At 46.3% G+C, this 27,119-nt stretch overlaps 1 protein-coding gene across 2 annotated transcripts in view; it reads left to right on the plus strand.

The window, feature by feature from the left end:
- Window positions 1–8,575: 8,575 nt before the first annotated feature.
- The window catches only part of spag9 (sperm associated antigen 9), a 44,333-nt gene continuing 25,789 nt past the window's right edge, over window positions 8,576–27,119 (plus strand). The window contains exons 1-4 of one of the 2 annotated variants that reach the window (XM_031894343.1): window positions 8,576–8,998; window positions 16,258–16,378; window positions 20,299–20,369; window positions 25,242–25,339. In XM_031894343.1, the coding sequence (XP_031750203.1) occupies window positions 8,699–8,998; window positions 16,258–16,378; window positions 20,299–20,369; window positions 25,242–25,339 (590 nt within the window). In that variant the 5' untranslated portion in view covers window positions 8,576–8,698. The remainder of the gene's footprint in view (window positions 8,999–16,257; window positions 16,379–20,298; window positions 20,370–25,241; window positions 25,340–27,119) is intronic. The other variant, XM_031894344.1, reaches the window with a different exon arrangement.

Consider the following 27,119-nt stretch of genomic DNA (forward strand, 5'->3'; position numbering starts at 1 on the left):
AGGGAACTCTGAGTATCACTCATGTATTATAAGGGATAATGTACCCCCTACTGTAAATGATAAGGATATTAGCAGTCACTGAGGGGTTCTGTGCCCATATAAAGGCACAAGGCTGCAGGCTGAGTAGAAAGACACAAGTCACAATGACACAGCACAGCCATATACAGTGGTGTGAAAAACTATTTGCCCCCTTCCTGATTACTTATTCTTTTGCATGTTTGTCACACAAAATGTTTCTGATCATCAAACACATTTAACTATTAGTCAAAGATAACACAAGTAAACACAAAATGCAGTTTTTAAATGAGGGTTTTTATTATTTAGGGAGAAAAAAAATCCAAACCTACATGGCCCTGTGTGAAAAAGTAATTGCCCCCTGAACCTAATAACTGGTTGGGCCACCCTTAGCAGCAATAACTGCAATCAAGCGAGTCTTTTACAGCGCTCTGGAGGAATTTTGGCCCACTCATCTTTGCAGAATTGTTGTAATTCGGCTTTATTTGAGGGTTTTCTAGCATGAACCGCCTTTTTAAGGTCATGCCACAACATCTCAATAGGATTCAGGTCAGGACTTTGACTAGGCCACTCCAAAGTCTTCATTTTGTTTTTCTTCAGCCATTCAGAGGTGGATTTGCTGGTGTGTTTTGGGTCATTGTCCTGCTGCAGCACCCAAGATCGCTTCAGCTTGAGTTGACGAACAGATGGCCGGACATTCTCCTTCAGGATTTTTTGGTAGACAGTAGAATTCATGGTTCCATCTATCACAGCAAGCCTTCCAGGTCCTGAAGCAGCAAAACAACCCCACACCATCACACTACCGCCACCATATTTTACTGTTGGTATGATGTTCTTTTTCTGAAATGCTGTGTTACTTTTACGCCAGATGTAACGGGACACGCACCTTCCAAAAAGTTCAACTTTTGTCTCGTCGGTCCACAAGGTATTTTCCCAAAAGTCTTGGCAATCATTGAGATGTTTTTTTTAGCAAAATTGAGACGAGCCATAATGTTCTTTTTGCTTAAAAGTGGTTTGCGCCTTGGAAATCTGCCATGCAGGCCGTTTTTGCCCAGTCTCTTTCTTATGGTGGAGTCGTGAACACTGACCTTAATTGAGGCAAGTGAGGCCTGCAGTTCTTTAGATGTTGTCCTGGGGTCTTTTGTGGCCTCTCGGATGAGTTGTCTCTGCTCTTGGGGTAATTTTGGTCGGCCGGCCACTCCTGGGAAGGTTCACCACTGTTCCATGTTTTTGCCATTTGTGGATAATGGCTCTCACTGTGGTTCGCTGGAGTCCCAAAGCTTTAGAAATGGCTTTATAACCTTTACCAGACTGATAGATCTCAATTACTTTTGTTCTCATTTGTTCCTGAATTTCTTTGGATCTTGGCATGATGTGTAGCTTTTGAGGTGCTTTTGGTCTGCTTCTCTGTGTCAGGTAGCTCCTATTTAAGTGATTTCTTGATTGAAACAGGTGTGGCAGTAATCAGGCCTGGGGGTGACTACAGAAATTGATATTGAAATTGAAAATTGAAATTGATAAACCACAGTTAAGTTATTTTTTAACAAGGGGGGCAATCACTTTTTCACACAGGGCCATGTAGATTTGGAGTTTTTTTTCTCCCTTAATAACGTAAACCTTCATTTAAAAACTGCATTTTGTGTTCAATTATGTTATCTTTCACTAATAGTTAACGGTGTTTGATGATCAGAAACATTTAAGTGTGACAAACATGCAAAAGAATAAGAAATCAGGAAGGGGGCAAATAGTTTTTCACACCACTGTAACTAAATATATGAAGGATGTTCTGTCCCAAGGCCACAGACACACGGTTGGGCATGGGTGCCAGGCCAGTTGCCAGCGGCTACTCACTGCACTCTGTGTAACCCGGATCATCAATCTGACAAGCCCAAACCCTTCCCAGGCTGCATCTGCTGTGCCAGCTAATCCCCTGCGCAATATTCAGCACAAACCCCTTAAAGTGGCAGTGACACACACAGAGGGTAAGTAGTGATCGGGCACCCCCATATAGAAGTGCTGTACCAGGCAGGGCCCCCCCGTGCCTCTATACTCCCGGGCTCCTCTGTCACAGTCTGAGCTGACATGTTTTGTGCTTCTTTAAATCAACTTGATCAACACCAGATCCCATGACAAATCTCTCCCCATGGTTGGGGCACATGGTCACATGACCTTCCCATGGCTTATTCATGGCCAATCAATAGCAAGTTCTTCCTCATGACATAACATTTGTTATTGTATATGCCTCCTTGCCAAGCGCTCAGATAATTACATAACAATTAAATAGGCATTAAACACTAATCACAATGTTTTCTTGTACGCCTTAAACTTTTAATTTTAATATTAAGCAATGAGACACTGCAACTTACCATCTGGGTTTGCTTCCCCTTTAACAGCCTACCGGCATAGCAAGACAGACTGATTAGACGCAGACAGCAGTGAATATAAAATAAAGCATAACTGGTCTTTCCATGTGATTACTGGTTTGATCCTAAGCTCATATCTAGAATCCCTGCCATAAAGCAAGACAGCAGAGCTGCTTCCCTGCCAGAAGGAAGAAGAGGCAGTCACTTCCTATAAAAGCACAAAAATGTACAAAAAAAGTAACCAATGTTTTCCCAAGTCTATTCCCTTTATTGTAGTGATGCAATTAACCCACTAGTTCCCAAAATGTCCCTCTGTTGCTTATATACACACCCATGACACGCCCATCTCTGACATCACCAAAGGGGGTGGGGCAGGCCCCAGCTAGAAATTAAAGATAGCCAGACATAAACCCTTAGTGGACTCACACCCACCCAAGCTTGTGTACCCTTTCATATCCCTTGACCCAATCCCACTGATGTCATGGAGGCAGGACTGAGAGGGGGTGGATCTATGAGGCAAAGGGGGTGGGTCTATGATTTAAATGGAGGCGGAGCTGCTAACTGTCATATGGAAGGGGAACAGAGGGCAGAACTGGGGCAGATTAGGTGCAGGCCTGAGGCAGTGGGGGTTACAAATTTACCCCCGGCCCTGGCTGGTATTTTAGTGGCCGGTGGCAACCCTGCCCTCACATTACTCTAACGTTCATTTCTAACATAATCTGTCAGAATAGACATGAATCAGATTTACTGTCACATTTTATTAATATTCTGAGAATCCAGTCCGTCAGCCCTTAGCCCCTCCCCCTGCCACCCAAATATAGGGAGCCAATTAAAATTGCCCTTGAGCTTATTACAGGAAAGTGAGTAACCATTAATGAACCCTTAGTGAGAATAACTGGCGAGTGATTGTCTTTAATTGAACCTGGCGCTCACGTGAGCAGCACTTGGAACGTTATACTAACGAGCTGACTCATTAGGCACAACTAAAGGAAATTCAGGATTTAGAAGTGACTGGGAGAGGTATAAGGGCAATGGCACTCAGGTGATATTCTGTTATAGGCCAATGGCGGCCATTGTGGGGGGATAATAATAATAGCCTCTGGGAAGGGACTGGGGCTGTGGGATAGCAGGTATAGTAGGGAGAGATGAAGCCTATAGTAGCAGTGGGGGGATAATAGCCTCTGGGAAGGGACTGGGGCTGTGGGATAGCAGGTATAGTAGGGAGAGATGGTGCCTATAGTAGCAGTGGGGGGGATAATAGCCTCTGGGAAGGGACTGGGGCTGTGGGATAGCAGGTATAGTAGGGAGAGATGGTGCCTATAGTAGCAGTGGGGGGATAATAGCCTCTGGGAAGGGACTGGGGCTGTGGGATAGCAGGTATAGTAGGGAGAGATGGTGCCTATAGTAACAGTGGGGGGGATAATAGCCTCTGGGAAGGGACTGGGGCTGTGGGATAGCAGGTATAGTAGGGAGAGATGGTACCTATAGTAGCAGTGGGATAATAGCCTCTGGGAAGGGACTGGGGCTGTGGGGATAGCAGGTATAGTAGGGAGAGATGGTGCCTATAGTAGCAGTGGGATAATAGCCTCTGGGAAGGGACTGGGGCTGTGGGATAGCAGGTATAGTAGGGAGAGATGGTGCCTATAGTAGCAGTGGGGGGGATAATAGCCTCTGGGAAGGGACTGGGGCTGTGGGATAGCAGGTATAGTAGGGAGAGATGGTGCCTATAGTAACAGTGGGGGGGATAATAGCCTCTGGGAAGGGACTGGGGCTGTGGGATAGCAGGTATAGTAGGGAGAGATGGTGCCTATAGTAGCAGTGGGGGGATAATAGCCTCTGGGAAGGGACTGGGGCTGTGGGATAGCAGGTATAGTAGGGAGAGATGGTGCCTATAGTAGCAGTGGGGGATAATAGCCTCTGGGAAGGGACTGGGGCTGTAGGATAGCAGGTATAGTAGGGAGAGATGGTGCCTATAGTAGCAGTGGGGGGATAATAGCCTCTGGGAAGGGACTGGGGCTGTGGGATAGCAGGTATAGTAGGGAGAGATGGTGCCTATAGTAGCAGTGGGGGATAATAGCCTCTGGGAAGGGACTGGGGCTGTAGGATAGCAGGTATAGTAGGGAGAGATGGTGCCTATAGTAGCAGTGGGGGGATAATAGCCTCTGGGAAGGGACTGGGGCTGTGGGATAGCAGGTATAGTAGGGAGAGATGGTGCCTATAGTAGCAGTGGGGGGATAATAGCCTCTGGGAAGGGACTGGGGCTGTGGGATAGCAGGTATAGTAGGGAGAGATGGTGCCTATAGTAGCAGTGGGAGGGCATTATGGGATAGTTTTTTTCTATGATCATGTGACACCATCTCTGATGATAGAAATGGAAGTGGAAGTATATTTTCCTCGTTATTCTTAGTATTCTCTATTTTCCCATCAGACATTAGAGAGAGAACAGTCACAAGGAGAAGCCACAGCAGGTGCAAATACCTCGGTGCATTATGGGATGCAGGTTATTCCGGTACATTCCGGCCCCTCTCTAATCTGACAATAACACACGGCGATTGCCAAACTGAGATTGGGATCAGTTTTGGTTTTGGCGTAGGCTGAAATTCTACTCCCGGACTCCAACATTGGCCAAATACATTGGTTGGTGGGTTGCTGATGGCTTCCTGCTGTGAGATTGTTTACAGGAGCAGGAAGTTAGTTGTGCAGAGGAATCTGTTTCCCCCAAGCAGTATGCTGACAGAAAGTACAGTGCATTTCTATGAAACAGCTTCTTTGCGAGAGGTTATTACATTCCCAGATATCAGCGCCCCCTAGAGGAGCAGCTGCAGTAGGGAAGAATATAGCCTAGCAATGAGGTACGGAAAGGCATCACTTTGCACTCACTGTACAGGAAGTAATGTGTGCAGAGAAAATAGATTCCCTAATATAGTCATTTGAAACTTAAAATAAAATGGGAACCCCACCCAAAAAATGTTTTGTGTGTGCTTCTTAGGGCTTACATGAGCAAATCCTTCACTTTAGTTGAGAAATCTGTGTGCGGGGTAACATGGAAGGTTATAGTAAGGTTATACTTAGACCATATGCCTCCCCTCCAACAAGGACAGTGCTGTCTGTTCAGAGACTGCTTGCTGTACGTCACATAGGGGGGCCTGTAGCTGTTACTACAGCCTCATAAAGTCCCAGAATGCCTCAGGAGTCAAATAGGAACAATAATAAGGGCAGCACTGGAGACCTAGAGACTAGTAAGGGGTGTACAAAGGTATACATGGCATCTCCATCTCTTTTATAAAGAAAAATATACAGATAAGCTGTACCCCCATACTGTACTGTCTAAGGGAAACACTATGGCACCTCCTACCCATATGTATAAATACAAATATACAGAGAAGGAATGTTCTGGGCACACAATAAGCTGTACCCCCATACTGTACTGTCTAAGGGAAACACTATGGCACCTCCTACCCATATGTATAAATACAAATATACAGAGAGGGAATGTTCTGGGCACACAATAAGCTGTACCCCCATACTGTACTGTCTAAGGGAAACACTATGGCACCCCCTACCCATATGTATAAATACAAATATACAGAGAAGGAATGTTCTGGGCACACAATAAGCTGTACCCCCATACTGTACTGTCTAAGGGAAACACTATGGCACCCCCTACCCATATGTATAAATACAAATATACAGAGAAGGAATGTTCTGGGCACACAATAAGCTGTACCCCCATACTGTACTGTCTAAGGGAAACACTATGGCACCCCCTACCCATATGTATAAATACAAATATACAGAGAAGGAATGTTCTGGGCACACAATAAGCTGTACCCCCATACTGTACTGTCTAAGGGAAACACTATGGCACCCCCTACCCATATGTATAAATACAAATATACAGAGAAGGAATATTCTGGGCACACAATAAGCTGTACCCCCATACTGTACTGTCTAAGGGAAACACTATGGCACCTCCTACCCATATGTATAAATACAAATATACAGAGAAGGAATGTTCTGGGCACACAATAAGCTGTACCCCCATACTGTACTGTCTAAGGGAAACACTATGGCACCTCCTACCCATATGTATAAATACAAATATACAGAGAAGGAATGTTCTGGGCACACAATAAGCTGTACCCCCATACTGTACTGTCTAAGGGAAACACTATGGCACCCCCTACCCATATGTATAAATACAAATATACAGAGAAGGAATGTTCTGGGCACACAGTGTGCCAGTGCTAATCTGGATAGAGATAAGGGCATTTATAATATTACAGTACAATTCCAGCAGCTCATGTGAGTAATTCAGAGATATTCTGTGAGGCTTATCTCCCCCATATCAATCACAGCTGCATAGCTAAGTGACATGTCATGTGACCCCTTGATACAGAAACAGCAGAATGGTGTTTACCATAGGATGTGATGGGGTGGAGCCAGGAGAGACCATGTAGGAGGTTCAGGGGTAGAAGGAGGAGGAGATTATGCAAAATAATAAAAGGAGGTGGGCTAGTAAGGGAAAGGTGGTTCTGTAGGAGGAGCTTGTACAAAGGTATAGAAAGAATAGAGCAAAGAAACAGGCAAGGAGGGGGGTATGTAGCCTAAGTGCCCAGCAGGAGAATAGCCCCAGGACTATAGGAGGAAACCTGCAGCAATGCCATAGTGCAACATACACACGTGCCCCAGGCAAAGGCATGAAATAGCGATAAAGTGCTGCCTGGGGTAAGCCTATCTCAGCTAATATATATATATATATATGCCTAGATGGGCAGGGATAGGGTCTGAGGGGCTGCACTGCCCTGGGGGGGGGGGTAATCAGAAACCCACTGCTATAGGTACCCCAGTGCTATAACTATAATGGGGGGACCCCATCAGAAACCCACTGCTATAGGTACCCCAGTGCTATAACTATAATGGGGGGACCCCATCAGGAACCCACTGCTATAGGTACCTCAGTGCTATAACTATAATGGGGGGCACTGGCAAAGGGAGGTAAGGGACAGGGGTGGGTAAGGGGCAGGGGTGGGTAGGGGGGTACGGGGCAGGGGTGGGTAAGGGGCAGGGGTGGGTAAGGGGCAGGGTGGGTAAGGGGCAGGGGTGGGTAAGGGGCAGGGGTGGGTAAGGGGCAGGGGTGGGTACGGGGCAGGGGTGGGTAAGGGGCAGGGGTGGGTAAGGGCAGGGGTGGGTACGGGGCAGGGGTGGGTAAGGGGCAGGGGCAGGGTGGGTAGGGGCAGGGGTGGGTAAGGGGCAGGGGTGGGTACGGGGCAGGGGTGGGTAAGGGCAGGGGCAGGGGTGGGTAAGGGGCAGGGGGGGTAAGGGGCAGGGGGTGGGTAAGGCGGCAGGGGTGGGTACAGGGGCAGGGTGGGGTAAGGGGCAGGGTGGGGTACGGGGCAGGGGTGGGTAAGGGGCAGGGGTGGGTACGGGGCAGGGGTGGGGTAAGGGCCAGGGGTGGGGTACGGGGCGAGGGATGGGGGTAAGGGGCAGGGGTGCGGTAAGGGGGCAGGGGCAGGGGTGGGTAAGGGCAGGGGTGGAAGGGGCCAGGGGTGAAGTAAGGGCAGGGGCCAGGGGTGGGGTAAGGGGGCAGGGAGTGGGGTAAGGGGCAGGGGCAGGGGTGGGTAAGGGGCAGGGGTGGGCTACGGGGACAGGGGTGCGGTAAGGGGCAGGGGGGGTAAGGGGCAAGGGTGGGTAAGGGGCAGGGGTGGGTAAGGGGCAGGGGTGGGTAAGGGGCAGGGGCAAGTGAGAATATGAAACGAAACCAGCTGAGAGGGGAGAGGCCTAGTGCGAAGCGGAAGAAGAGGGGGGGGAGGGGGAAGAGGAAACAGGGGGCACACACGGAGCAGCTTCCCGGCCGGCATAGGAAGAGCCGGGGCAAAAGCCGGGCGAGGCCGGGGATTCCAGTCAGCTGGTGATGTCACAGCCTGAGGGGCGGAGCCGAGACGGGCGGGAAGGGCAACAGGGGGAAATGCGGCCGAAAGGTGGAGCCAAAGGCTGGGTTAAGTGCCAGGAGGCGGAGTTGAGGCGAGGGGCGGTGCCTCCAGTGAAAGATGAAAGAGAAAAGGGGTGGGCTTGGAGGAGGAGTTTAGGAGAGTAACATTTATGGTCGGGGCGTGGCTAAGTAGGCGTGTGTTAGAGTGGGAGAGATAGCCAGACGGAGGAGTGCCCTATGGGAGGAGTCAAGGCCAGCAGGGCGGTGCCAGGGCGGAGTTGAGACTATGGGAGGGCTCCAGAGGGGCAGGCCGGAGCCTTGGCCGATGGAGGGGCCTTATCCTTAGAGTCAGATCGAGCGCTCAACCCGGGGCCCGGGGGCCGCAGACATGGAGCTAGAGGACGGCATGGTGTACCAGGAGGATCCGGGCAGCTCCGCTGTTATGTCTGAGCGGGTGTCCGGCCTGGCCGGTTCCATTTACCGGGAGTTCGAGCGGCTGATCGGCCGATATGATGAGGATGTGGTGAAGGAGCTGATGCCGCTGGTGGTGGCGGTGCTGGAGAACCTGGACTCGGTATTCGGCCAGAACCAGGAGCATGAGGTGGAGCTGGAGCTGCTCCGGGAGGATAACGAGCAACTCATCACCCAGTACGAGCGGGAGAAGGCGCTCCGCAAGCACGCAGAGGAGGTACCGCAGGGCCCTGGGGCCACACTTGGGCACAGTCCCACCAGCGCCTACTCACCCCCCCCCCCCCTCACTCACCCCCCTCACTCACCCCCCCTCACTCACCCCCTCACTCACCCCTCACTCACCCCCTCACTCACCCCCCCTCACTCACCCCCCTCACTCACCCCCCTCACTCACCCCCTCACTCACCCCCCCTCACTCACCCCCCCTCACTCACCCCCCCTCACTCACACCCCCTCACTCACACCCCCTCACTCACCCCCCCTCACTCACACCCCCTCACTCACCCCCCCTCACTCACCCCCCCTCACTCACCCCCCCTCACTCACACCCCCTCACTCACCCCCTCTAATGTATGCTAGACACCACATTGGCCAATAGGGTACTACTGTCACCCCAACAACTCACTGTTGCACACTTAACTACCCCCCACTGTCCCAGATGCCTTGCCCAGCCCCCACTCTACTCATAACATATAACTACTCCCTTCTGTACCCCAAATCTCTCCTCTAACCCTCTACTGTACCCGTAACTCCCAACTACCTTCTTCTGTACCCCAATCTCTCCTCTAACCCTCTACTGTACCCATAACACCCAACTACCTTCTTCTGTACCCCAATCCCTCCTCTAACCCTCTACTGTACCCATAACTCCCAACTACCTTCTTCTGTACCCCAATCCCTCCTCTAACCCTCTACTGTACCCATAACACCCAACTACCTTCTTCTGTACCCCAATCCCTCCTCTAACCCTCTACTGTACCCATAACACCCAACTACACCCTGCTGTACCCCAATCCCTCCTCTAACCCTCTACTGTACCCATAACACCCAACTACACCCTGCTGTACCCCAATCCCTCCTCTAACCCTATACTGTACCCATAACACCCAACTACACCCTGCTGTACCCCAATCCCTCCTCTAACCCTATACTGTACCCATAACTCCCAACTACCTTCTTCTGTACCCCAATCCCTCCTCTAACCCTCTACTGTACCCATAACTCCAAACTACCTTCTTCTGTACCCCAATCCCTCCTCTAACCCTCTACTGTACCCATAACTCCAAACTACACCCTGCTGTACCTCTCTATCTCTTTCTTACGCCCCTACTGTACCCATATACCACATGCTGGTACTGTACCTCTGATTTTGCCCTACCCCCTGTCACCCTGTACCTGTGATGTCTTCTCTACTGCTTATGGTGTTAGCAGTCTCTTAAATGCCCTGACTGTACCCCTAATCTCTCGCCTTCACCCTTCATATTACACTCCATTCTGCTAGCTAACTCCACGCTGTACTGCACTGTGCCCTGTATCCTTATATTCCTTACTGTGCCCCCGAACTAAAATCTACAGACATCTTTCCTACTCTGCCTTCTCTGAAACCCTAAACTTTAACCTAGCCCCCCCACACATTCCCTAAACTAGCCCCGCGCCGCCAGTAGCCCCACGCCGCCAGTAGCCCCGCGCCGCCTGAACCCTCACACTGCTGCCGTACCCTATATTGTCCCCATAGTCTCATTCTGGGCCCCTGGGCCCTCACACTGCTGCCGTACCCTATATTGTCCCCATAGTCTCATTCTGGGCCCCTGGACCCTCACACTGCTGCCGTACCCTATATTGTCCCCATAGTCTCATTCTGGGCCCCTGGGCCCTCACACTGCTGCCGTACCCTATATTGTCCCCATAGTCTCATTCTGGGCCCCTGGGCCCTCACACTGCTGCCGTACCCTATATTGTCCCCATAGTCTCATTCTGGGCCCCTGGGCCCTCACACTGCTGCCGTACCCTATATTGTCCCCATAGTCTCATTCTGGGCCCCTGGGCCCTCACACTGCTGCCGTACCCTATATTGTCCCCATAGTCTCATTCTGGGCCCCTGGGCCCTCACACTGCTGCCGTACCCTATATTGTCCCCATAGTCTCATTCTGGGCCCCTGGGCCCTCACACTGCTGCCGTACCCTATATACTGCATTGCTGTCTGCCCCATACTGTATCTAAGTTTAATGCGCTCAAAAATACCCTTTTGACTTCTGCCTTTTGAGTTGAAAGTTGGGGATTTTGGTGCTAACTGGATATGAAAGCGGAACTGTTGGTAAATAATGGGAGTCTATGTCAGGCTGTGTGCATTTATAGTGAGAATTAGGGGAGACCCGGTGCCTTTTGGTAACTGCACCCCCTCAGAGCGCTTCTGCAGTAGCCATACAAAGGCAGACTCCATTGGCCCAATGAGCTTACACTCTCCCTATGTTATATGGTCATGCCCAAGCTGAACTGAATCAACATAGGGAGAGCTTTGGTTCTTATATTAATTATAAGCATAGGAGTATACTCTACTCTACCCCCAGCATGGCACACTCACTGAGTATACACTCTCAGCTGTGATAACACGACTTGCCCCCAGGCCTCACAAAAAAGAGCCATATCACAGGTGGAGGCCCTCTCTACATTTCCTTATGAGATAACCAACTTATTTTTAGCAGTCAAGGCCAACTTAACCCAGAATGCCTCGGAAAGCGTCCCACAGACCAACGAGTAACCACATTTTAATCTATGGCCAACTTGGGCCTATGTAAACTAAGCAGTCCCAGTGCTTTCATTTGTGAATTTTGATTGGCCAGGCTGTTGCATGTTGAACAGCTTAAACTGAAAGGAATTGCAAGCTCATCAGTCAAAAAAGCAGATGGTTACAGTTCAGTAGTGAGAGCCTTAGGCTTAATTGCCCCAGAATAAGCACATACCCAGCTGGCTGTTCGGTGAGCCTTCCCACTGTATCACTATCCTAGTGGAGTCCTTCCCAGAAGGCATAGTTGCACAGTGAGTCACAGCAAGTTCATGAGTGGGTGGAGGCCGATGGCTAAAAATACGATGGTGTTGTGTCTGGCTTTCTGGGAGCGTTGGGAGGAGTAGTTTAACAACAGTTAAGGGCTCTGGCACACGGGGAGATTAGTCGCCCGCGAACAGAGAGTTTTGTCGCGGGCAACTAATCTCCCCGTGTGCCAGAGCCCTAAAGGGCTGTATTGCCTCTGCTAATTGCTTCATCATAGGGGCCAATAACAGCCAATCAACATGTAGCTTTGAACTGTTAATTGTAAATTAAACTTGTAACGACCTCTTGGCATTAGGGATTGTGTATTGTTATGTACAACACTGAGGGGTGATAGGCCCAGAATGGGAGTCATTATAGGCCCTGGCATTCTCAGTACCCAGAGGCCCAAACAGCCCCCCCAGCCCAATAAATAGTGACTGTCTGTGGCACCTTACAGCCCCCCTGGCATTCCCAGTACCCAGAGGCCCAAACAGCCCCCCCAGCCCAATAAATAGTGACTATGGCACCTTACAGCCCCCCTGGCATTCCCAGTACCCAGAGGCCCAAACAGCCCCCCCAGCCCAATAAATAGTGACTATGGCACCTTACAGCCCCCCTGGCCATTCTCAGTACCCAGAGGCCCAAACAGCCCCCCCAGCCCAATAAAATAGTGACTGTCTGTTGGTACCTTACAGCCCCCCTGGCATTTCCCAGTACCCAGAGGCAACAAACAGCCCCCCAGCCCAATAAATAGTGGACTGTCTGTGGCACCTTACAGCCCCCTGGCATTCCCAGTACCCAGAGGCACAAAACAGCCCCCCCAGCCCAATAAATAGTGACTATGGCACTTACAGCCCCCCTGGCATTCTCAGTACCCAGAGGCCCAAACAGCCCCCCAGCCCACTATGGCACCTTACAGCCCCCTGGCATTCTCCACCCCAGCCAATAAATAGTGACTATGGCACCTTACAGCCCCCCCTCTGGCATTTGCCTGAACCACAGATTGCCAGTCTGGGCCTGGGTCCTGGCATTCCCAGTACAGCCCCCATCCCAATAAATAGTGACTGTCTGTGGTACCTTACAGCCCCCCTGGCATTCCCAGTACCCAGAGGCCCAAACAGCCCCCCCAGCCCAATAAATAGTGACTGTCTGTGGCACCTTACAGCAGCCCCTCTGGCATTTGCCTGAACCCACAGATTGCCAGTCTGGGCCTGGGTCCTGGCATTCCCAGTACCCAGAGGCACAAACAGCCCCCCCAGCCCAATAAATAGTGAGTGTCTGGCACCTTACAGCAGCCCCTCTGGCATTTGCCTGAACCCACAGATTGCCAGTCTGGGCCTGGGTCCTGGCATTCCCAGTACCCAGAGGCACAAACAGCCCCCCCAGCCCAATAAATAGTGAGTGTCTATGGCACCTTACAGCAGCCCCTCTGGCCTTTGCCACAATTCACATTTTGCCAGTCCGACTGCCCCAGCTATAGTCATAGAGCAGCATAGCCATTGGCACTTTCCCTAAACTGGCGGAAAGGAACTGATTTAGTGAATAGTTTCCTTCTCGTGCCAGTCCGACTCCGTACACACAGCGCTGAGGTACTAATGCTAAGGAGTGGCTGAATTTCCTCTGCTGGTTTCCTCTTCCCCGAGTGACTCCCCGTGCACTTCTGCTCTTTTCCTTTACACCCTTGGCCTTTCCTAAAATATCATTTGGGTGGCGGATTCTTCCCATGGCATTTGAGCTCTGCGCCTCCCTGGGGGGTAGAAACTGGCAACATGTAGTAGGCTTGAGGTGGCACGGAGTATTCACTTGCCCCATCAGCTTTGGCTTTATATTTTCCCATAGCAAAGGTTAATTCTGTACCACATTTATATAGAAAGTGATTGTTTTGCCTAAAATTGCTCATTTTGGAACATAGAGTAACTGAGGTTGAAAAAAGACTTGTCCATCAATTCAGCTTTTCTGCTGGGAGGATTCAGTTGTTACAGGGGGCACAGTAAATGAATCTGCCCCAGCTGTGTGTGTGGCCTCCCACCCTGAGTTCCTTTAGCCCAATCAGTGAGCTGGAGATTAGTACAGGGTCCCACACTGAGACTGGTATTATCTGCAATGGGCCAAAGGTTTCCTTCCAGCCGAACTCACTGATCTCTGAACTTTATTTGGGTGGGGGTGGAATCTCCTTAGTCCTGTTGGTTGGGGTTGGGAGAGACCAAGCACAGTGTTATCTGGGTTTCTGGACTTTTATTTCTTTTTCCGGTAGCAACAAACATTTATTTTCCTTGCCTGTCTAGCTGGTGCCTAAAGTTGGCCAGACATGGGCCGCTAAAAGCAGCTGACTCCTCCCATCCAGGACGAGTCGCCAGATTATTGGTCTGTTTATGGGGCTGCTTGACTGATATGGGGTAGGTTGGGGCACGTTAGTGGGTTGGTGCAGGTATTGCCCAGCCAGTCCCCATAGGCTCGCTGTATGATCCAATTGTTAGCCCATATGAACTATATGAATGAAGGCAGTATACAGACAGTCTATACCCATACTTTATATTGAGCACTGTGCCCATCTGTTGTTTAACTACACCTCCCAGCTACACTATCCCACTAAACTTCTTCTAACTTTTAGTATGTAATAGAATGGCTAATTCTGAGAAACTTTTCAATTGGTCTTCGTTGATTCATTTTGATTTTGTTTGTAAGTTATTGAACTGGAGAACTGCTGTTCAGAAAATAAAATAAAGAAAAAAACCTATAAATAATAAAAAACGAAGACCAACTGCAAATTGAATTAAACTATTATTCTTTACATCATCCTAAAAGTCAGTTCAAAGGTGAACAACCCCTTTAATGTAAAGGTGACCTACCCCTTTAATGGCATTCTATGTATACATTCCAGCCTACATGTATTTGATTGATGGAGCTGCCATGCTGGTTGCTCGTGACCAGGAACAATCGCTGATTATGAAAGATTATGTTAATATTGAAAAGCCACGTTGATCCGTAGTTGTGCCTGGGGGGGGTTGCGTGTGAGAGTCATAAGGTTTATATCTTGTGATACGGACTGTGCCGCAGCCTGAAGCCAATAACTTCCCCAGCCTTATATAAGCCGCTCTGAATTCCACTCCTGTCATTGGGGGGATGAGATTGGCCGATGAGTTGGCGTTTTGATCTCATTGTTAATGCTGATATACAAGGTTCTGAGCTGCAGTGGCTCTAGCTGGCCATACATGCCTGGATTTGGTTGGCCAATTTACCATATTACCCAGCCGTCATGGCTTATATAACAGTCCAGGGGCTGTATCAATGGACTGCATGGAAACAGTAGGGAGGTGGCCATACACTTGTACTGTATCTGACACTGTGTTCAAACAGAACCACCACTACTTGTCCTTTACGGGCTGTGGCACGTGGCAGCTGGATGCGACTCCCTTCCCATTGCATGGGAATAGCATGAACGCCAGGAATTCCCAGTATTTCTAGCCAAGAATCTGTGGAAAATCTCTACTTCTAGGTTTAAGGAGCCAGAGGGGCTATAACTGTCTTAAACAGTATTAATTATGTACTCTTGTGTACTTACTGAATGTATAATGTCAGTAAATTGGGATTATACATAAAATGGGAGGTGCCATATTGTTTCGCTTAGACAGTACAGTATGGGGGTACAGCTTATTGTGTGCCCAGAACATTCCTTCTCTGTATATTTGTATTTATACATATGGGTAGGAGGTGCCATAGTGTTTCCCTTAGACAGTACAGTATGGGGGTACAGCTTATTGTGTGCCCAGAACATTCCTTCTCTGTATATTTGTATTTATACATATGGGTAGGGGGTGCCATAGTGTTTCCCTTAGACAGTACAGTATGGGGGTACAGCTTATTGTGTGCCCAGAACATTCCTTCTCTGTATATTTGTATTTATACATATGGGTAGGGGGTGCCATAGTGTTTCCCTTAGACAGTACAGTATGGGGTACAGCTTATTGTGTGCCCAGAACATTCCTTCTCTGTATATTTGTATTTATACATATGGGTAGGAGGTGCCATAGTGTTTCCCTTAGACAGTACAGTATGGGGGTACAGCTTATTGTGTGCCCAGAACATTCCTTCTCTGTATATTTGTATTTATACATATGGGTAGGAGGTGCCATAGTGTTTCCCTTAGACAGTACAGTATGGGGGTACAGCTTATTGTGTGCCCAGAACATTCCTTCTCTGTATATTTGTATTTATACATATGGGTAGGAGGTGCCATAGTGTTTCCCTTAGACAGTACAGTATGGGGGTACAGCTTATTGTCTGCCCAGAACATTCCTTCTCTGTATATTTGTATTTATACATATGGGTAGGGGGTGCCATAGTGTTTCCCTTAGACAGTACAGTATGGGGGTACAGCTTATTGTGTGCCCAGAACATTCCTTCTGAAGTTAACTCAATTAATATTTTGTGCTCTTTTTATTTGTAGAAATTTATAGAATTTGAAGACTCCCAAGAGCAGGACAAGAAGGATCTTCAGACCAGAGTGGAAAATCTAGAGTCACTTACCCGGCAGCTTGAGCTCAAAGCGAAAAACTATGCAGATCAAAGTAAGTGAGGGTTAATTTTCCTTTAACCTTTACGCCATGTTGCTAGCAATTATACAGGAACCCCTGTAGTCCATCTCATGCATGCAATTGGTCCATTTGTAGTTTCATTTATTTGTCTTGTGGTTTTTGAATGATTTTAGCTTTTTGTCTGCTGCTCTCTGGTTGCTAGTGTCCAGTTTACCCTTGCAACCAGGGAGTGGTTTGAGACTGGAAGGTGAATAGGAGAGGGCCTGAATATCAAGTAACAGTACAAGTATAGCCTTACTGAGCAATAGGGTTTTGCTGCTGGAGTCAGTGACCCCTGTTGGGAACAGGCAGACGTTGAAGGCAAATAGTAAAATAAGTATAGATAATAAAGACCAATTAAACATTAACTACTCTTTTAAGAAAAGCTCCCATTAGCTGTGACTGTTGTACAAATCCAGGGATACAGCAGTACTATGAAACCCGTTTACTTGATCTGTAATCAGCGTGGGCACTGGGAAAAGAAGGGCGGCCTTGAGGCGTGGCCATCCTGTACAACATGCAACCCCCTAAACGAGAGGACATTTTTATTGTCAGGGGGCTGCTGTACACCCAGACTCACTCAGCAGCTCTGAGATATGGGCCAAACACAGCCAGTATTCCATTTAGTGCAGGCCCCTAACTATAGGGAATAAGTACTTTGGGCCCTTATCCCGTGACAGTCAGTGTGGCCCTTAAACTCACCAACCTGCCAATAGATTGCTGTGGCTCTGTGTACTGCCTCAGGGAAATGCCATGCTGGCATTCAGATCACACCTGGCACCAAAAGGCCTGTTGAAGGACAAGTCAACCCAAAATATAATTTTTTACCTAATAAAAGAAAACCTAATTCTAAGCAACTTTGCAATATACAGATTTGTAATGGTTTTTTGCTCTTAAAAGTAGTTTAGTTTGTCAGTCCTTCTCTATTCCCTGCTCCGGGGGCTCTGACTGAAACAATGTAACACAAGGCAGCAGCCTGACAGACCCGACTCCCTGGGGGAGACCGACCGTTGCAACATTGTTTAAAAAGTAACAACCAGGAGTTCAGCAAATGCTGCTTCCAATAGCAATGACATTTACACGTAACTGAAAGCAATAAACTATTTTCAATAAATTCACATTGGAAAGTTGCTTGGAATTATGTTTTCTTCTGTTAGGCAAAAAATTGCCCAAGGGGAGTTAACTTTTAGTGAGATGTAGAGAGTGATATTCTGAGACAGTTTGCAATTGGTCTTCATTTTTAATTTTTGTTTTTTTTTTAGTGATTTTCACTTTTGGTCAGCTGCTCTCCAGTTTGGAGTTTCAGTTATTTGGTTGCTAGGGTCCAAATTACATTAGTAACCAGGGAGCAGTTTGAAGGAGAGACCGGTATATGAATAGAAGAGGATGTGAATAGAAAAACAAGTGATAAAAAGTTACAATAAAACCGACCATTCTATAACATACTAAACGGTGAACCCCACCCCTTTACACTAAGGCTGCTGGGAGTTGTAGCTGTAACTGTAGTTGTAAATACCTGTTTCTTACAACACTAAATAAATAATAAAGACCAGCTGAAACGAATTGACCATTCTATAACATGCTAAACGGTGAACCACCCCTTTAAACTGAGGCTGCTGGGAGTTGTAGTTGTAAATACCGGTTTCTTACAGCACTTTAAAATTCAGAATATGCCTATGGTAAAAGGGCAAGTAAAGCTTTGGGCAAGGATTGGCTTAATTCAGGCAACAGGCTAATGTAGTGCTTTCCAGATATAGAAGCAAAGTTTCACCCCCCCCCCCCCCCCCACATTTAAGCATTGGTCAGGGACCCCCGATTATTAATAAGGTGACAGATAGGACCATAGCAAAGTCATCCTTCCCACCATCCCTGTATCATCATTGGATGATCCATAGTTTTATACCATGGATTGCAAGCCCAATGGCAGCTCCTACTCTAGCACTGCTGTGCTCACCAGACCTTCTGTTCCTCTAGTTCCCCAGTGTGTGGCATTCTGGGGTAAAAACCTAGCACAGTGCAGACATTGGGGACCATGGGCAGCTTAGTAAATTCCTATTCGGGTCACAGCCGTGCCTTTGGGACCAGTCATGCCAATATAATGTTTAGCAGTCACAGCTCATTGGAACTTCAGTTATTATGACTGTGCTTATTGACCTCTGCCCTCCCCTGCTGCTGACTGCACCGGTTTATATACTGTCTGCCGCTGGCTACATCCACTTTAGTCTTGTCACCATTCCCATGTTTGTTTTGGGGATATAACTTGTATGCTGCTTTGGGCAGTTATAGTGGCCATTTATGAACGCAAGGACAGTGTGCAAATCCCAGGTCTTTTACCCATAATGCAACGGTTCCCCCCATAACTCCAGCATAACTGCGTCAGCCACAGTTGCCCCCAAGGTGTCAAAAAGGAGTCAAATCAGGAGCACTTTTTGCAGTGTGGGGGGGGGGGTAACTAATCAGTTTTAAAGGGAACTTTACACCCACAATGTGTTTTTGACTAAGCGTATTGGCACGCAGCACGTTTTGTCATTGTGCCTTGTCTTCTCCAACAAAACATCTGAAGCTCCTTTCCCAACACCATGAATGGAAATCACCGGTGGGAAAAAATAGGCAAGTTTGGGCTACTGAGCGACACCTATTTTTCTGACTGCCGCTTTATAGTAAAGGAGTAGTTCACCTTTAAATTGACTTTTAGTATGACATTGACATTGATATGCTGAGACTCTTTGCAACTGGTTTTCAGCAGCTATCTGGTTGCTAAGGTCTTGTTTACCTTAGCAACCAGGCAGTGGTTTGAATAAGATACTAAAATATGAATTAAAGAGGGGGCAAATAGAAAGATATGAATTAAAACAATAATGATAAAATTGTAGCCTCAATGAGATATAGTCAGTGACCCACCCATTTGAAAGCTGGAAAGATGTAAAAGAGGTAGGCAAATAATTCAATATATATATATATATATCCGGTATATCCAAAAAAGACCAGCAACACCGAGTTATATTCCAAAAACAGTCAATTGTGTATTAAAAACGAATGAACAGCCAACTTGTATAGATATATATAATAGTCCATAGGGTGCACACCATTTGCAGCAACAAAACCTGGGTGCTAGTTGAAAAAATGCACTGGGACAAGGACATACATATATATAATATAGTAATTATTTTGTTTTTAGTTTAAAGGGGTAGTTCACCTTTAAATTAGCTTTTAGTATGATGAAGATATTGATATTCTGATTGGTCTTCATTTTTTATACTTTATGGTTTTTCTGATTATTTAGCTTCTTGTTCAGCGGCTCTCCAGTCTGGGATTTCAGCAGCTATCTGGTTGCCATGGTCTTATTTACTCTAGCAACCAGGCAGGGGTTTGAATGACGCACCGGAATATAAATGGGATAAAATCAATAACAATAAAACTGGAGCCTCGCAGAGTACTAGGTTTTTGGCTGCCGGGGTCAGTGACCCCCATTTGAAGCTGGAAGGAGGCAGAAGAGGAAGGCAAATAATTAAAAACAAACAAACCAAAAACTATAAATAATGACGACCAATTGCAGAGGTGCTAGGAATAGGACATTCTTTAACCTACTTAAAGTTAGCTTAAACCTGAACTACCCCTTTAATGTCAGTGGGAAGGGAACTTCAGACCAGACCCCCAGTGCCAGTACCGCAATGAAGTAAAATGTTACCCTTAGTAACTTCCCACATACATTTATGACACATTTTCACTGGTTCTGTATAAATGGCATTGCCACTGAAAACAGTTTTTGGGTGGCCTTCCCCTTTAAATTGTTACTTTATGCTGTTGTTCTTTAGTGGATCAGATACATCTATGCAGTTTGTAATAACCGGTTCTCTGTACTTTCTGATTTGGGGTGTAGCCGATGCCTAATTCCTTTTCCCTTTCAATTGCAGTCAGTCGGTTGGAGGAGCGAGAGGCGGAGCTAAAGAAGGAGTACAACGCTCTCCATCAGAGACACTCAGAGGTAGGACTTGGGTTTACACTGTGCCCCCATAATTCAACATTAGTTTGTATAAGGAAGGCTAGCTAAAGGTCCCCATACACTGGGCGATTCTAGCTGCCGATATGGGTCCCTTAGACAGATTTGGCAGCTAATCGGCCCGTGTATGGGCACTACCGACGGGCCTGCCCGACTGATATGTGGCCTGAAATCGGGCAGATCTCGATCGGGCAGGTTAAAAAATCTAGTCGGATCGGGGACCGTATTGGCTCATTGATGAGGTCCCCGGACCAACTTTGCCTATACCTGCCGTTATAATTCGATCATTTGGCCCCAGGGCTAAGTGATTGAATTAGCCTGGATTCTCCCGATATCGACCACTCGTAGGTGGGGATATCGGGAGAAGATCCGCTCGCTTGGCGCCAAGCAAGCGGATCTTAAGGTGTATGGGGACCTTAAGGCAGAGCTGCCACAAGTCACTCAAATTTAATAAATGTTAAAGGGCTAGTTCCCCTTAAAGGGAAACGCCACCTCAAAAACTTGTTTTGGCCTAATGAAAGAAAATATTATTATTATTAACATTTATTTATAAAGCGCCAACATATTCCGCAGCGCTGTACAATAAGTGGGTTACATACATTGGACATACAGAGTAACATATAAAGCAATCAGTAACCGATACAGGAGGGGAAGGGAGCCCTGCCCAAAAGAGCTTACACTCTACAAGGAGTAACATATAAAGCAATCAATAACCGATACAGGAGGGGAAGAGAGCCCTGCCCAAAGAGCTTACACTCTACAAGGAGTAACATATAAAGCAATCAGTAACCGATACAGGAGGGGAAGAGGGCCCTGCCCAAAAGAGCTTACACTCTACAGGGAGTAACATATAAAGCAATCAGTAACCGATGCAAGAGGTGAAGAGGGCCCTGCCCAAAAGAGCTTACACTCTACAAGGAGTAACATATAAAGCAATCAGTAACCGATACAGGAGGGGAAGGGAGCCCTGCCCAAAAGAGCTTACACTCTACAAGGAGTAACATATAAAGCAATCAGTAACCGATACAGGAGGGGAAGAGAGCCCTGCCCAAAAGAGCTTATAATCTACAAGGAGTAACATATAAAGGAATCAGTAACCGATACAAGAGGGGAAGAGAGCCCTGCCCAAAAGAGCTTACACTCTACAAGGAGTAACATATAAAGCAATCAGTAACCGATACAAGAGGTGAAGAGAGCCCTGCCCAAAAGAGCTTACACTCTACAAGGAGTAACATATAAAGCAATCAGTAACCGATACAAGAGGTGAAGGGAGCCCTGCCCAAAAGAGCTTACACTCTACATAATTCTAAGCAACTTACCAATATGCGGTCATTCCTCATTCTCTATAGTTGTGTGTAAGTGTCATGGTTATTGGATTTATTTTCTGCACTGCTAGTTCTGGTTCTGGTCAGCCGATTAACAGACCAGAGTCCAGTTACCTTGTTTTATAAGTCAGAACCAGCAGATCAGAAAGGGACAGACAGACACAGCTTTCAGTAGCAAAGTTACACTATAAAACCAGAATGGAAATTACTTAGAACTTTCTTTCATTAGAGAGATGAATCATTGGGTTTACATCCCCTTTTGTTTTTCCACCAATCACATTCTCTTTTTTGGGTGCCTACAATATTGGCCTCACATCACATGCTTGCTAGCAATATCACAGGAGAGTGCAAGACCCTGTACATCGTTTGGCAACCGCTCACGTGCTGATTTTGTTAACGAGCAATTCTCTCGCTGCTTCCTCATTTCACAGTTCTACATTTTTAATTAAGGGATCTGGTTTGCCCAAAATAACTGTCTGTACTCAGATTAGTGACTGTCGGATCTCTGTATAGATTGGTTCTAGCTGTTCCACTGGAGTTGCATGCAAAGTCAGTAGTGCCTCCGACTGCTAGAGTGGCATCAAACCCATTGTACTGTGGGCATTTAGCATAACATGAGGATTATGGCTATATGGTTATACAGATAGCTAGAATCTCAGCCATAAAGCAGGGCAGGACTGCTGCTTACAATGGGGGGGGATCAGATAGGATCTGTGCCACTGTGACAGAATGCTCTGTTATACAGATAGCTAGAATCTCAGCCATAAAGCAGGGCAGGACTGCTGCTTACAATGGGGGGATCAGATAGGATCTGTGCCACTGTGACAGAATGCTCTGTTATACAGATAGCTAGAATCTCAGCCATAAAGCAGGGCAGGACTGCTGCTTACAATGGGGGGATCAGATAGGATCTGTGCCACTGTGACAGAATGCTCTGTTATACAGATAGCTAGAATCTCAGCCATAAAGCAGGGCAGGACTGCTGCTTACAATGGGGGGATCAAATAGGATCTGTGCCAGTGTGACAGAATGCTCTGTTATACAGATAGCTAGAATCTCAGCCATAAAGCAGGGCAGGACTGCTGCTTACAATGGGGGGATCAGATGGGATCTGTGCCACTGTGACAGAATGCTCTGTTATACAGATAGCTAGAATCTCAGCCATAAAGCAGGGCAGGACTGCTGCTTACAATGTGGGGGATCAGATAGGATCTATCACAGTGGCACAGATCCTGTTTCTAATTGTAGTGGGTGAATTTAGAGACCTAATACAAAATTTGACCTAACCTGCTTAATGTATAACTTGTATAGATATATAAATGTATATATTGAATCTTTTGCATTAATATACTGTCCTGTGTTATGATGAACAGGGCTCTTGTAATGGGAAGTTCAGGTTCTGGGCAGACTGTCCCTGGATATATGGACCAGGTGACTTACATGAACACAAGTATGCACAGTCATTAGACATAGTTTGGTCCAGTAAAGTAAATAAAATAATTGTATATAGTTTGAATATTAATTTGGGACAGGCTTTTTTAAAAAATGCTATGCCTTTTGGTTTTAAACTATATATAATTACTGTACTTTGGTTCATATTTATATTTTTTTAATTCAACCAAACAATACTTGTAGAGTGTAAGCTCTTTTGGGCAGGGCTCTCTTCCCCTCTTGTATCGGTTACTGATTGCTTTATATGTTACTCCTTGTAGAGTGTAAGCTCTTTTGGGCAAGGCCCTCTTCACCTCTTGTATCGGTTACTGATTGCTTTATATGTTACTCCTTGTAGAGTGTAAGCTCTTTTGGGCAGGGCTCTCTTCCCCTCCTGTATCGGTTATGGATTGCTTTATATGTTACTCCTTGTAGATTGTAAGCTCTTTTGGGCAGGGCTCTCTTCCCCTCCTGTATCGGTTATTGATTGCTTTATATGTTACTCCTTGTAGAGTGTAAGCTCTTTTGGGCAGGGCTCTCTTCACCTCTTGTATCGGTTACTGATTGCTTTATATGTTACTCCTTGTAGAGTGTAAGCTCTTTTGGGCAGGGCTCTCTTCCCATCCTGTATCGGTTACTGATTGCTTTATATGTTACTCCTTGTAGAGTGTAAGCTCTTTTGGGCAGGGCTCCCTTCCCCTCCTGTATCGGTTACTGATTGCTTTATATGTTACTCCTTGTAGAGTGTAAGCTCTTTTGGGCAGGGCTCCCTTCACCTCTTGTATCGGTTACTGATTGCTTTATATGTTACTCCTTGTAGATTGTAAGCTCTTTTGGGCAGGGCTCTCTTCCCATCCTGTATCGGTTATTGATTGCTTTATATGTTACTCCTTGTAGAGTGTAAGCTCTTTTGGGCAGGGCTCTCTTCCCCTCCTGTATCGGTTATTGATTGCTTTATATGTTACTCCTTGTAGAGTGTAAGCTCTTTTGGGCAGGGCTCTCTTCACCTCTTGTATCGGTTATTGATTGCTTTATATGTTACTCTGTATGTCCAATGTATGAAACCCACTTGTTGTACAGCGCTGCGGGATATGTTGGCGCTTTATGAATAAAGGTTAATAATATTACTATTTCTTTACAGCTTCTGCATTAGGCCACTGGGTGGCCTATCCTCTCAGCAAAGAAAACTGCCTTGAAACATGGCATTGCTGCAAATACTTCAGATAGCTCTGTAGCCGGCTCCTCATAAACACTGAACTGTAGGCAAAAACCACAGTTACTCTGTATGTCCAATGTATGAAACCCACTTATTGTACAGCGCTGCGGGGTATGTTGGCGCTTTATAAATAGTGCCATATAAAAGCGCCAACATACCCCGCAGCGCTGTACAATAAGCGTACAGCTGGAATTCTGTCCGAGATATTGTGTTGTTTATTTTACCCTTGTTTATGGCTGGTTGAAGCACCTGACCTGGAGGGGCTTGTTGTGGGCTTACCTACTCACAAGCCCCAGTCTTACTCTCCTCTGCCTCCCCAGCCCTTATTTATAAAGCGCCAACATACCCCGCAGCGCTGTACAATAAGTGGGTTTCATACATTGGACATACAGAGTAACATATAAAGCAATCAGTAACCGATACAAGAGGTGAAGAGAGCCCTGCCCAAAAGAGCTTACACTCTACAAGGAGTAACATATAAAGCAATCAGTAACCGATACAGGAGGGGAAGGGAGCCCTGCCCAAAAGAGCTTACACTCTACAAGGAGTAACATATAAAGCAATCAGTAACCAATACAGGAGGGGAAGAGAGCCCTGCCCAAAAGAGCTTACACTCTACCAGGAGTAACATATAAAGCAATCAGTAACCGATACAAGAGGTGAAGAGAGCCCTGCCCAAAAGAGCTTACAATCTACAAGGAGTTACATATAAAGCAATCAGTAACCGATACAAGAGGGGAAGAGAGCCCTGCCCAAAAGAGCTTACACTCTACAAGGTTAGCGCAAGTCTCAGCCCAGGGCCAGACGTGGGTTGGGAACTTCACAACCTATGCATTACTAGTTAGCTTGTAAAGTTTAACTTCTCCTTTCATTTTTATTTCACAGATGATCCATAATTACATGGAACACTTGGAACGAACCAAACAACATCAGCAGCTACTCGGTGGCGACCAACTAGAATCTTCCTTACACAGCAAAATTCGGTAATTTTTTACTTTTCACATTTGCATAGGAGTGAAAAAAAGATCTCTCCCACACTCGCTCTTTGTGCCACGGAGATAATGTTGCCTTTGTATTGAAATCCTCCAACAATCATCTGGCTGATTCAATAAAAGGTTGATGAATGATTGGAATTTGGTAGGAGAAGAGATCTGTAATGTGCTGGAACTAAAGCCATTAAAGCGAGCAAACGTTACTGTGCAACTTCATTGTGCCTCCAGCCTTCTAATCCACAATGAATAGGGAAATCAATTTGGGAATTTGTATTTTAGTGTAGTATAAATGTAATACAGGCTTGGGATCCTTTTAGACTCCATTATAAGCAAATGATTATAATTTTTAAATATGATTCCCTTTTCTCTGTAATAATAAAACAGTACCTCTACTTGATCCCAACTAAGGTATAATTACCCCTTATTGGGGCAGAACAGCCCTATTGAGTTTATTTAATGGTTAAATGATTCCCTTTTCTCTGTAATAATAAAACAGTACCTGTACTTGATCCCAACTAAGATATAATTACCCCTTATTGGGGCAGAACAGCCCTATTGGGTTTATTTAATGGTTAAATGATTCCCTTTTCTCTGTAATAATAAAACAGTACCTGTACTTGATCCCAACTAAGATATAATTACCCCTTATTGGGGGCAGAACAGCCCTATTGGGTTTATTTCATGGTTAAATGATTCCCTTTTCTCTGTAATAATAAAACAGTACCTGTACTTGATCCCAACTAAGATATAATTACCCCTTATTGGGGGCAGAACAGCCCTATTGGGTTTATTTCATGGTTAAATGATTCCCTTTTCTCTGTAATAATAAAACAGTACCTGTACTTGATCCCAACTAAGATATAATTACCCCTTATTGGGGGCAGAACAGCCCTATTGGGTTTATTTCATGGTTAAATGATTCCCTTTTCTCTGTAATAATAAAACAGTACCTGTACTTGATCCCAACTAAGATATAATTACCCTTATTGGGGGCAGAACAGCCCTATTGGGTTTATTTCATGGTTAAATGATTCCCTTTTCTCTGTAATAATAAAACAGTACCTGTACTTGATCCCAACTAAGATATAATTACCCCTTATTGGGGCAGAACAGCCCTATTGGGTTTATTTCATGGTTAAATGATTCCCTTTTCTCTGTAATAATAAAACAGTACCTGTACTTGATCCCAACTAAGATATAATTACCCCTTATTGGGGGCAGAACAGCCCTATTGGGTTTATTTAATGGTTAAATGATTCCCTTTTCTCTGTAATAATAAAACAGTACCTGTACTTGATCCCAACTAAGATATAATTACCCCTTATTGGGGCAGAACAGCCCTATTGGGTTTATTTAATGGTTAAATGATTCCCTTTTCTCTGTAATAATAAAACAGTACCTGTACTTGATCCCAACTAAGATATAATTACCCCTTATTGGGGGGCAGAACAGCCCTATTGGGTTTATTTAATGGTTAAATGATTCCCTTTTCTCTGTAATAATAAAACAGTACCTGTACTTGATCCCAACTAAGATATAATTACCCCTTATTGGGGGCAGAACAGCCCTATTGGGTTTATTTAATGGTTAAATGATTCCCTTTTCTCTGATGTAAATTGCCAGTGGGTTGGCATACGCATCGCTGCGATGCCCTGCGACAACAAAGATTTCTCACGGGCTGACTAATCTCCCCATGTACCCCTGCTCTTAAGATATGGAGATCCAAATTATGGAAAGATTCCTTATCCGGAAAGCCCTAAGTCCAGGTCCC

This window comes from Xenopus tropicalis, chromosome 10 (assembly GCF_000004195.4).
Source record: "Xenopus tropicalis strain Nigerian chromosome 10, UCB_Xtro_10.0, whole genome shotgun sequence".
Taxonomy (NCBI): domain Eukaryota; kingdom Metazoa; phylum Chordata; class Amphibia; order Anura; family Pipidae; genus Xenopus; species Xenopus tropicalis.